Source organism: Gymnoscopelus microlampas (assembly GCF_963454915.1).
Source record: "Gymnoscopelus microlampas genome assembly, chromosome: 8".
Lineage (NCBI taxonomy): Eukaryota > Metazoa > Chordata > Actinopteri > Myctophiformes > Myctophidae > Gymnoscopelus > Gymnoscopelus microlampas.
In genome coordinates this window covers 11,516,233-11,528,531 of record NC_139945.1, presented here as the reverse complement: position 1 = coordinate 11,528,531, position 12,299 = coordinate 11,516,233, and the positions used below count along the sequence as shown (strand labels likewise).

The 12,299-nt window shown below is 42.8% G+C and overlaps 1 protein-coding gene across 3 annotated transcripts in view; it reads left to right on the top strand.

Annotated features, from left to right (window-relative positions):
- The window catches only part of cluha (clustered mitochondria (cluA/CLU1) homolog a), a 35,005-nt gene that overhangs the window by 17,477 nt on the left and 5,229 nt on the right, over window positions 1–12,299 (top strand). For 2 of the 3 annotated variants that reach the window (XM_084065053.1, XM_084065055.1), the window contains exons 10-24: window positions 248–682; window positions 1,700–1,959; window positions 2,095–2,594; window positions 3,762–3,863; window positions 5,098–5,198; window positions 6,044–6,196; window positions 6,867–6,929; window positions 7,813–8,057; window positions 9,171–9,255; window positions 9,705–9,858; window positions 10,093–10,232; window positions 10,707–10,787; window positions 10,889–11,014; window positions 11,641–11,762; window positions 11,855–11,948. In XM_084065053.1, the coding sequence (XP_083921179.1) occupies window positions 248–682; window positions 1,700–1,959; window positions 2,095–2,594; window positions 3,762–3,863; window positions 5,098–5,198; window positions 6,044–6,196; window positions 6,867–6,929; window positions 7,813–8,057; window positions 9,171–9,255; window positions 9,705–9,858; window positions 10,093–10,232; window positions 10,707–10,787; window positions 10,889–11,014; window positions 11,641–11,762; window positions 11,855–11,948 (2,661 nt within the window). The remainder of the gene's footprint in view (window positions 1–247; window positions 683–1,699; window positions 1,960–2,094; window positions 2,595–3,761; window positions 3,864–5,097; window positions 5,199–6,043; window positions 6,197–6,866; window positions 6,930–7,812; window positions 8,058–9,170; window positions 9,256–9,704; window positions 9,859–10,092; window positions 10,233–10,706; window positions 10,788–10,888; window positions 11,015–11,640; window positions 11,763–11,854; window positions 11,949–12,299) is intronic. The other variant, XM_084065054.1, reaches the window with a different exon arrangement.

Genomic DNA, 12,299 nt, shown 5'->3' with positions numbered 1-12,299 from the left:
TTCCATTGTGGTCCTATTAGCAAACTTTTTTTGTTAACAAACTTTGATACTAGCTCCCAAATTCTGTTAAACTTTTATACTTGATGTTGTAAATGTGAAATGAATCAATATTGAGCAACAGCTTGGCATATTTCTCACCTAAAAAGTATGATTATATTCCCTCCACCTCTGCCACCTTCAAACTTCCATACCTTTTTAAATAATCATCTTTTTCACTATTTTTATGTGCTACTTATTCCACCTGCAGGTCCACAGCGATTTTGCGGCAGCGGCCACGCGTGGCGCCATGGCGGTGATCGACGGCAACGTGATGGCTATCAACCCTGGCGAGGAGACGCGCATGCAGATGTTCATCTGGAACAACATCTTCTTCAGCCTGGGCTTTGACGTGCGCGACCACTACCGCGAGCTGGGCGGCGACGCCGCGGCCCACGCGGCGCCCACCAACGACCTGAACGGCGTGCGGGCCTACGGGGCCGTGGACGTGGAGGGCCTCTACACCCTGGGCACGGTGGTGGTGGACTACCGGGGCTACCGCGTCACGGCGCAGTCCATCATCCCGGGCATCCTGGAGCGTGAGCAGGAGCAGAGCGTCATCTACGGCTCCATCGACTTTGGCAAGACGGTGGTGTCTCACAGCAAGTACTTGGAGCTGCTGGAGAAGACCAGCAGACCACTGAAGGTCAGGGAGCCCCCAAAACTTACACTCTGCTTTTGACAAATGATTTAATTCAAAGCAACCAAAGATGCTTTTACAGTGAGCAGAGCCTGATTGGCATATTGGTGGTTATTTGCCTTTTGTCCCTATTTTTGGCAGATATTAAAATGTTCAAAAATAGGTCGCCGGAATCGGGAGTCGAACCCGCGAGACACTGTCGAGCTGGATTATCAGCGTATGTGGTATGCGCCTGGACTGCTCCAGTACACTAGGTTTTAACAGAGCCTTAATTAGTACCATTGTTTACAACCTGTACAGGAACTAGCTATACACAGCTATTTATGTCAATATGGCTGCCATGAAAAGGGTCTATATGCCAGACGTTCTGTGAAAATAGGCAAACATCTCATCTAAAACAACATCTAAAAAATTACTACATGCTCACAACACGTCGCAACGACGTGTTGTGAGCTTGTAGATGTACTAATTTCTGCTGTTTGACGAACAACAAAGTATATCGGCTTAAAATAGTTTTAACAACACAGTTTTGGGCTCTCTGGTGCATCTCAGTGAACTCGACGCAATCGGTGAGATCGAACCATTAGATGCTAGTGCAGTTAATTAGAGATGGACACAGTCTCCTGTACCTGATTGAATACTTTATTTGTATTAATCGTTTGCAAAAAGTACAGTTATACAATAATGCTAAAAGGATAACACAAAAAGCCCTGAGGGATTTTAAATAAATAAAATAAAAGTATATAAAAAAAAGTAATATAAGTAAAGAAAAATTGTGGGGGGGTAATTTCTTTTGGCTAGCTAGAAGACTTGTCCAGTTGCAGGTGGTCTTTTATGGCGGTTTTGAAGGAGGGTAGGAAGTCACACTTTTTGATGGCTGGTTGGTAGGGCATTCCACCTTTTTGGTGGCATAATAGTATAATGAATTCATCCCCATGTTTGTGCCGAATCTGGGGGGAATGAGATCAGTGGAGCCCCCTGACTGGCTGTTCTATTGTCTGCTGTGTGTCCATCTCTCCACAGGTCCAGAGACATGGTGTGTTGAATGAGAAGGAAGAGTCGGTGGACCTGTGCTCCTCAGTGGAGTGTAAGGGCATCATCGGCAACGATGGCCGTCATTACATCCTGGACCTTCTGCGTACCTTCCCCCCTGACCTGAACTTCCTGCCCGTGGAGGGGGAGGAGCTTCCTCCAGAGTGCCAGCGCCAGGCCTTCCCCCGCCAGCACCGCCACCGTCTGGCCTGTCTGCGCCAAGAGCTCATCGAGGCCTTTGTTGAACACAGGTACAGCTGCCCTCTGGGGGACTCCGGAGCTTCCATGTTCAGTATCTCAGGGTCTTCAGTGTGAGAACTCAATACATCAACTAATTCTTTATTTAAGAGGTGTGCTGACTTCTTGTGTGTTCGTTCCCATCCCAGATACCTGCTGTTCATGAAGATGGCAGCGCTGCAGCTCATGCAGCAGAAGGCCAACAAGGAGATGAAGACAGCCGCACTTCTTCCCATTACAGAAACGGCAGACACCTCCGCCGAAAACTCTGAATCCTCCACGGACACTCTGACCGAAAGCAACGCCGATGAAGCCGTTCAGGCGCAGAACGCTGCGTCATCGGACGCCCCGGCGACGACGGTACCCGACACAGAGACCCCCCCCACCACAGAGACCCCTGTCGCAGAGACCCCCGCAGCAGCAGACCAGGCTGACGACGACACTGCTGCCCCCGCTGCCGACACGGCCCCCGCAGAAGTGTCCCCCAAGCCGGCCACCAACGGGCCCTTGGAGGCCCCTGCTGCGGTCACTCAGAACGGGCAGTGTGTGAGCCCACTGGAGGGTAAGGAGGATGAGGAAAATATCCCAGGGTTAGCCCAGGCCAAACAGCTGGCGGAGTCCTTAGTTGCCGAAGATGGATCTGGTATTGGTACGTCAAACAAAACCAAACAGCTCCGTCTGGTGGAGGGCTGGGTACAAAACAAGGACAGCTACCTTGGTGGAAAAGTGTGTGTAGTTAAAGTAATACAGGTGTAACCACTTAAAGGGCTGATTTTGTAAAGTGTGTGTGTAGTTAAAGTAATACAGATGTAACCACTTAAAGGGCTGATTTTGTAGTTTGTTTTCTGGTTCAGATTAAAAACTACAGCAGGGTAAAAACATGTCAGGCTGCATAAGGGTACAGTCACACATCTGTATCAGAACAGAAGCGTTGTAGCCAGTGCCTGCCTTCTGAAGCATATGACTGACCTTATAGTACACTGTGGTGTTAGCAGCGAAGCTGCAAATTAATAATGGGTGTGTTAGATTTAAGTGTGTGCGAAAGTGCATTGTCAATACTGTTGACTATGCTTGCACATTGGCACACCTTTGGCTCTGGACACACCTATAGCCAATCTACCACGGAAATCCCATAGCCAATCTTCAAGCTTACCACACGTCACAATGTGACAGCTTGTAAGCTTGTAGGTCTGCTATTTTTTATTTGTTCTGCTATGTTTGGTTGAAAGTGGTTAAATAAAATATCTCTCTGAGATATAGAAAGTAGAAAGTGTGTAGTCTGGGTACATATGGACCGTATTTCTTTCTGTAATCATGTGGTAAATTGTTGGTACTACTGTATGAAGAAGTGCAGTCATTATTGGTCTCTCTCCACCTGGTTAGCTGTCCCTGCGCCGTCCTCAGCCCACAATGGGAGTGTGCATGAACTGGGGTGGGGGTCACGATATGACCGATTTTTAAACACAATAATCCTCCCTTGACTTTACCCAGCCAGTATGCTCCCCGTATGTTCCTTTGATGGAAAATAATCCTTGATATTTGATGATTTGCATGCCATGCACCCCATCTGATCCTAAACCTCCGTAATCTGCTTGTTCAGTAAACAAGGCCGACCTCATTTCTAAAGGTGGTTTTATGTGAGTTTGTGTTCAACAGCATTGTGGTGGTGGTGTTTTTTTTCTGGGGGGTTTTGGGTCTTGTTTTCTTTTTTTGCAAAGTCGTCAATTCATACAAGTTGATTTAAGGCATTACCACCATTAACTTTTCTTGTTGTACTTTTTGTCCCATGAACTGAATTCGATGGTATCCTATCCAGACCCCAAGAGTCGCGAGGTGGTCCTCAACGCCTGCAAGGCCGTGGGCTCCATCAGCAACACTTCATTTGACATCCGTTTCAACCCTGATATCTTCTCCCCAGGTATGAACCACAACCATGGGCCTTTTTCTGTGGGGGTGGGGGGGGGGGGCTTTTTGGGCCTATCCAGATTGCAATCAAATTGGTTTTATCAAGCTAAACACACACAAACATGGAACAGATTTTTGGGGAATCCGATTTGAACCACATTCCCATGTGGTTTGGAATGTGTTCAAATCTGATTCCTAAATACGTGTCTCACAGTCTGGACACTCGGACACTGAAGTGTGATTTACGGTGTTGCTCGCCAAAAAAAAGCCAGTGCGATGCGTTATGAGCTTGTAGATCGGCTATTTTCGGAGAGTGAATATACAAATCCAATCTGATCACTTGCAAATAACAGCGTGGACAATACTGTTATTTGCGCCTTAACAGTATTGTCCATCATTTGTGCCTTGTGACAATTTCCCCGTAGTCTGAACAAAGCCTTAGTGGTGTATGACAAAGGGACAGTTTCTAGATGGTGACGGTGAGCAGGCTGAAGTGTATTTTGCTGTACTGTTAGCCGGTCATAACCTCTCCAGTGACTGTGGGATAATTTGCGGAGGCCCTCCACAGAGTTGAATGTTTTGTTTTTGTTGAGGATCCCCGAGTTCTGTGCTGAACCTCCACAGACCCCCTGTGGAGCTCTGCCCTCGCTGCATGCACCATACTGTAAACACATGGATTTAAGTTCTCAGTTGCTATGAATGATTTCTGTCATTTTTAATACAAATTATGTCAAACATTGTCAAACATTGATGTTCAGAAGCACCTTCCATAAAAGCCTAATGGTCTTGGATATTTTATAGAAGCAAAGGTTAAAGCCTCAATCTGCTATTTCTTAACTTTAAGAGATCATAAGACAACTGGTTGGCTGCATAGCAAGAACATTTAGGTTTAGAATGATAATACCTCAACTTAAGTCTACATGTTGTGCTTATTGTTTAGGAAACACGGCACTATATTGTGGAGTACTACTCTCACGCAGTTTAAAAAATCACAGATTAGGACAGCCTAGCAAAAATGTTAAATCGTGCGATTAGTTTTTGCTTTATTCCCTGTAAACACCATAGGTCACTTTAAAGCACAAACGTTCTATTTTGGTTATGCTTCCTACAGCTCTCCTTCAGAGCACCAACCAGCAGTGTTTCATTTATGTAGAATTAGTGTGCATGGAAGTGCTAAGGGAGGACAAAATGATGGTATGTGCTTCCAGAAGAGATGACCTTTTGAGTGCCTTTTTCTTTGTGTCTAGGAGTGCGTTTCCCAGAAGATGGTGCTGAAGACATCGTCAAACAGAAACAGCTGCTGAAGGATGCTGCTGCTTTCTTGGTGTCCTGCCAGATCCCCTCATTGGTCAGTGGCAAAGCACTTTCACTACTAGTTGTTGTATGTAATTGTAATAGTGCGTGTTTACATGGGGTTCATATTGCGTGCCACAGTCTTAATTGTAACTCCCCATTGTAACTCATTGAAGTTCCTGTTGTATGATTCCGACAGCCCACTACGCTAGCTTTTGGTTAGCAAAAGGAAAGTTTTTGGTTAAAATTGTGGTTGAATTTTGCTGCGAACCACTGGTAATAACCATGTTTTAAAAGCAGTAATACCATGGCTACCGATGTTTCACTCACTTTTACACACAACACCCTAACCGTGGTATTATCACGTATTCACCTTTTTACCACAGTCTCATGTATTATTGCATTGATGTAGATTACGTGCAGGTAATTGTTTTGAATATTTCCTCATTTTGGAGACATAATTTTAGTACCGTAGATCAGTGGTTTTCAACCCTTTTCATATCAAGGCCCATTATTTATTTGGCATTTAAGCCACGTACCACCATTTGATGAGATTTAGCCTCTCGGACACAAAACGTAGAATATTTTGTTATCGTTGGATATGATTTTGTCCACAATTCCATGCAGTATTGATGTTGGTACCAATAGGAGAGATAACAGGCAAACGGTGATCAAAATAACAATTCTTTAATTAAGTAATGCAGATGTTTAACAATTATTTAACTCTTGAGAGCGTAAAATGAAAGATCTTTAAGGGTCCATTTGGTTACCAACTCTCCATTTAGCTGGGGACCACCTGGAACCCCCTCAAGGACCACTGGCGGTCCCCGGACCACTGCTTGAGAACCACTGCCATACTGTAAATGAATGTTGTGGGTGTCTTTGTGCTTCACTGTCCAGGTGAAGGACTGTTTAGACCACAGTGCGTTGCCCATGGACGGCAGTACACTCACAGAGGCCCTGCACCAGCGGGGAATCAACGTACGCTATCTGGGCACCATCCTAGAGTTCGTGGACAAGACGCCAGCCAGGGCCCAGCTGGAACACTTCTATGTAAGTATCAATCTGATCTGATCCATGTATGTGAACGGAACATGTATAATCCTATCCTGTGCTTCACAATAAAGATATTTGAAACGGTATCAATCTGGACTGGATTTTGATTGAATACTTTATTAGTCAGAAATGTAAACGGCACGTGGCACAGTCAGACATTAAGGCTAATACAAAATGGTCCCGGGGACTTGTTTCCATTGTGGTCCTACGTACAGTATGTCGTATGTCCTATGGAGGCAAGGAAATCCTCGCAATACTGCGAAGGAACAGCAAATATGTTTTTGTCTCGTCGACATCAAGCTGTGAAACTAAGAGAGGGCTTATATTTAGAGCAACTTTGAACTCTGGCGTCCATATTTCGAAAGATTCTCATGAAAAGTTAAAATTGCATATTTATAAACTTGTAGTTCTGCTATTTTTGCCACATGACACATGTCATACAGCAGAGTATAAAATAGCGCTTAAGTGGTTTAAGGGTAACTTCACTGAATATTTAATGTGAACCACTCTGTTGTAAGAAAATGAATGCAGAACTCATTGGAAGGCGTTACGTTAGATTATCACATGCTCCCTTTTAAAAAAAAAAATCTAATGCAGAATGATACTCTTTATTAGTAGAGTTATTTTTGTATTAATGATTTTTCTTGCTCCAATTCTGTGCCTCTAGAGAATAGGAATCACTGAGCTCATCACCAGGTGTGCAAAACATATCTTCAAGACATACCTCCAGGTTGGTGCCATTTGGATCAATGATTTAATTTACTGTGTGTGTGCATGTCAGGGATCTCATGGATTAAAGTTCTCCACCGAAGTCGTGCACCGAAAATAGCCTATTTACGAGCTCACAACACGTCTGTGACGATTTCCAGTAATTAGTTATTTTAAGATGAAAGGGTAATTGAAGTGTTCAAACTAGACATAGATTAGATGAAAGAGTGTTTGAATTGGTCAACTAGCTGTAGAATGCATGTTCAGAAGCATCTTCCAAGAAAATGTAACCTAATGATGGAGATATCTCATAAAAGCAAAGGTTTCAATCTGTGATTTCTTCAACTGGAACTGGAACATAGGTTTGGAAAAATATGAACAAAACATCATAATTCTACATATTGTTCTAATTGTTTAGGAAACGGCTCTGGGATTTAGCTTTAAACCGATTTGCTTTTACTCAATGTGGTAAAAACACCTTTTATTGTGTGTATTCAGGAGGTGGAGTTGTCTTAGGATCTCTTAGGATCTCTTCTATTTTTTATAACTTTGTTACCTGTTACTTAATCCACTTTGTGCCTTGTGATCTCTTAGGAAACTCCTAGGATTTAGAACATTAGTTTAGAACCGTGGTTCTCAAAAATAGCAGATATACAAGCTCACAGCGTGTCACTTTGTGCCCCGCTGCACGCTTGTACATCTGCTATTTTTTTTTACATCTTTGAAAAATCTTCAGTGTTGAATAATTTAGATTTTTTAAACACAAATCTTATCTTCTGGGGGTCCCTGGCACAAAACATTTTCAGATGGTGGGGGGTCCTTGGCATGAAAAAGTTTGAGAACTAGTGATTTTAGAAGGCATTTTGTAGAATCGTGTGGTAAAACCTCCTTTGTGTGTTTTTCAGGGGGTGGAGTTGTCTGCACTCTCTGCGGCCGTCAGCCATTTCCTCAACTGCTTCCTGAGCTCCTTCCCCGACGCCGTGGCCCACCTGCCCCCCGACGAGCTGGTGTCACGCCGCAAGAACCGCAAGCGTCGCAACAGGGTCCCCGGTGGCGGTGACAACACGGCATGGGCCAGCCTGACGCCCAGTGAGCTGTGGAAGAACATCGTCTCTGAGGCCCAGAGCTATTATCACTTCCACCTGCAATGGTAAAAAACACTGCGTCTGTTAAAAGCTACTGAACAGTTTGAACCCATTCAATCCGGGAACGCATCTGTCATTTTAAGATTATTATTTTTTTGGCTGTTCAAAAATAGCAGATATACAGGTCATAGCACAACACTGAGTGCTGCGCTATGAGCTTGTATATCTGCCATTTTTGATAAATCATGAAAATGTGTACAAATCTTTGAATATATATATTTTTTAAGCAAACATTTGTAAAATATTTTGTTCCAGGGACCCCCAGAAGCAAAGATTTGAGTTACAAATGTTCGCTTTAAAAAAATATATATTCAAAGATTTGTACAAATTTTCACGACAAAAAAAAATGCAGATCTCATAGTATATCTGCTATTTTTGAATAGCCAAAGAAATCTAAAATGACAGAGAATGGGTTAAGCACTTAAAAACCTATGTACTTGATTTACGAGAGTCCCCCAGGGCTCTATACTTTTTTCCTCCCCATCTACACCAAATATCTTTGACTAAAATAGTTGATTTGCGTTGTGAGCTCGTAGATCAGCTATTTTCGCTATTTGACCTACATATCGTTGCTGTTGGGCAGGAAACGCTTCTCTCCATATTCTAACTTTTTGTGTTTTTTCGTATATTAACGCCCTACTTGATCATACTACAGCGTCACACAAAGGATCAAAAGTAGCAGATCTACAAACTCGAAACGCGACGCGAAGTGGCGCGTTTTGAGCTTGTCGATGTGCTACTTTTGATGCTTTGAAATTTGAATGCTCAAAAGTAACAATTTTGGACATATTAGGTTTCCCCCCGACACAGACGATATCAAGTACAGTATAATACGTTTAAGTTTGTAATGTTTTTTTGCGTGTATAGTTAAAAGCCAGCAGGCAGTGTATTGGATTATAACTACTGTATTAATTATATGTATTATGTAAACTATGATTATATCTAATTTAGATAGCTGGTGTTGCCTACCTGCTGGTGTTAACAACCTCTACAATTTGAAATGCAATCTTTAAAACATTCTAAATGTCTCTGCACAGTTGTTGTTGTTTTTTTTACAAAGAGTGTGTAATTATAGGTGACAACAAACATCATGTCTCTTCAAACATTTTCCTCTACAGTGAAAGTGTGGACCAGGCAGTGGAGAAATATGGCCTTCAGAAGTCCACTGTTCTCAGAGAAATATCCATCAAAGCTGGTATCCAGGTAACCACACTGTATCCATGCTCTATACCAGTGGTTCTCAAACGTTTTCTTTCGAAAGACCCCCAAAATTATAAATATTTGGCTGCGGACCCCCCATCTCATATTTTGTGACCCCCAGAAGCAAAGATTTGAGTTAAACATCGCTTTAAAAAATATATATATATTCAAAGATTTGCAAAAAAACGATTTAAAATAAATAGCAGATCTACAAGCTCATAGTGACGCTCTATGAGCTTGTATATCTGCTATTTTTGAATAGCCAAAGTATAACATATGGTTAAAGTGGTCAAAATGATTGTGCCGCTATATTAACACATTTTGCTGGGGACCCCCGGTTACCCCCCGGGGGTCCCCGGACCCCACCAATGCTGTATACATACTGTTGATGGTCTCTCCTTTTGTTTTGTGATGATGGCTAATTGAGTGTTTGTGTTTCCATTACGTTACAGATTCTAATCAAGGAGTACAACTTTGACAGCCGTCACAAGCCTGCGTTCACAGAGGAGGACATCCTGAACATATTCCCTGTCGTCAAGCATGTGAATCCCAAAGCCTCGGACGCCTTCCACTTCTTCCAGAGTGGGCAGGCCAAGGTGCAACAAGGTGATGAGAATAATGCACTTGCATGGATTACATTTGGATTCCATAGAAGCCACCATGTCTAATATGGAAGCATGTTGCACAGAAAATAGCCGATCTACATGCTCGCAATGTGAGCTTGCAGATAGGCTATGTTCGGTTATTATTTTAAGATTGGAGCATTTGAAGTGGTCAAGTTGGAGCGCACTGAGTGCCGCGCTTAACGATCGTGCTTAACGATCATGCGATGGTTTGCAGGTTTCCTGAAGGAAGGCTGTGAGCTGATCAATGAGGCTCTTAATCTGTTCAACAACGTGTACGGAGCCATGCACGTGGAGATCTGTGCCTGTCTGCGTCTGCTGGCCCGCCTTAATTACATCATGGGAGACCACGCTGAGGTAGGACTGTCATTAGGACACACACACACATTTCAACTAGGGCCGTCCTCAACTAAAGACATTCTTAGTCGACTTAATAGTCATAGGGATTTCTCGACTAATCCATTAGATGATCGTCAATAAAATGGGTAAAATTGTGTTTGCCACATCCAATCATGCAGTGACCAGCCTTGTCCGGGTTGCTGAGGTTGAGAACTGAACATTCTAATGTTGATTTCCCAATGACCGCTGGCTTTTGAAAATTATGGACTAGTTTTTCGTAGAATTTAACGTCTTATTTACTTTTATTTTTTACTTACATTTTTTAATGCTTTTATCCATGCACGTCTTATTTACTCGAATCTAATCACCTGACAAAGTCTTGATCATCTAAGACCAAACCAACAGATGAATCAATGAATCAACTCTGCCATCACAAGTTGGAATGATTCCGAGTCAGGGACATTGAATGAAGGTTGTCTTTTTTTATTCCAGGCTCTCAGCAACCAGCAAAAGGCCGCTCTGATGAGTGAGAGGGTTATGGGCATTGAGCACCCCAACACCATTCAAGAATATGTAAGTTCTGTTCTCATGCCCTCTGTTGGGACTGTTCACTTCATGCTAACAGTGTTGAACATGCCTCAGAAGAATGAATGTACATTCCGTCTGCTTCCCAGATGCACTTGGCGCTGTACTGCTTCGCCAATGGCCAGCTGTCCACTGCCCTTAAACTACTGTACCGTGCACGGTATCTCATGCTGCTGGTGTGTGGAGAGGACCACCCAGAGATGGCACTGCTCGATGTGAGTAGTATAGTCTTCCAACCATTGTCTGTACTGATTTCAGTCTTGAAATGCTGTGACATAGCATACCGACTCAACCAAAATTTTATTGTCACATCACAAGTTTATTGGCGTAAAATAGTGTTCCCAAGTTCCCAATGTTTTGCAGTTTCAAGACAAGAGTCATCATAAGGGTAAATAATAGAGAAAGAATCAAGGCAAACAAAGGCATATAACAATAATTCCACAATGTCAAATATTCATAAGGTGCATGTTCAAAATAGAAAATAAATGATACAGAAATGCTTCTTTTGCAAATAGACATTTGCATCAGATATCGAATTATCATCTCTTGTGCAGTGAGAGATATCAAACGCGTAAGTGTACATAAGTGATAGTACCAGTGCAACAGCATTGGAGTGTAATCATAGTCATAATATATACGTAAAGTGATACGTCGTGACTGACATGACGACAGGGCTCAGTGCTTCTTCAATAGTCTGATGGTTGACAGTTAGAAACTGCTTCATAGTATGGTCGGACTGGCTTTTGATATATGGGTTGGGTATGGCTTGCCTTGTACCATGATTACTGTCATCATTAGGTAGAAATGGCAGTTACGAGTATTGTCCTCTCTCTTATCACAGAGTAACATTGGCCTGGTACTGCATGGAGTCATGGAGTACGATTTATCTCTGAGGTTCCTGGAGAACGCCTTGGCTATCAACACAAAATACCACGGAGCCCGCTCCCTCAAGGTGGCCCTCAGGTGGGGAGAGACTTTTGTCATTCTAAATGGTTATAGGACAGCGATTTGCATGAAGATTGAGCATCACGAGTGTCAATTTGTTTGTTTTTCAGTCATCATTTGGTCGCAAGGGTTTATGAAAGCAAGGCTGAATTCCGATCTGCGCTGCAGCATGAAAAGGAGGGCTACACCATTTACAAGAATCAGGTAAAACACATGGAGAATTTTCTTCTGCTTATGAGGGTCTGATCACACTACAATGATATTTGCGTTTATTGCTATACAGGCGTTTTGGGCAGGATGTCCTCCAAGAAATTGTAGAGAATTAGTTATGTGAATCTATGAGATTGTGAGTAACTTGAAAGGTTGGTAACTGCATGGTCCGCCTGATTATCAATAAGACTGTCATTGAAATGCTCTGATGAAGGCTCATAGCCAAAACGCGGAAGCGTTTGTTTATTGGTGTGTTTATGAGAAATGTGAGTACTTTGTCCTCCATTGATTTGAAATGTTGGATGTGCTACTGATAGAGTGTAATCATAAAACTATCATTTGGCA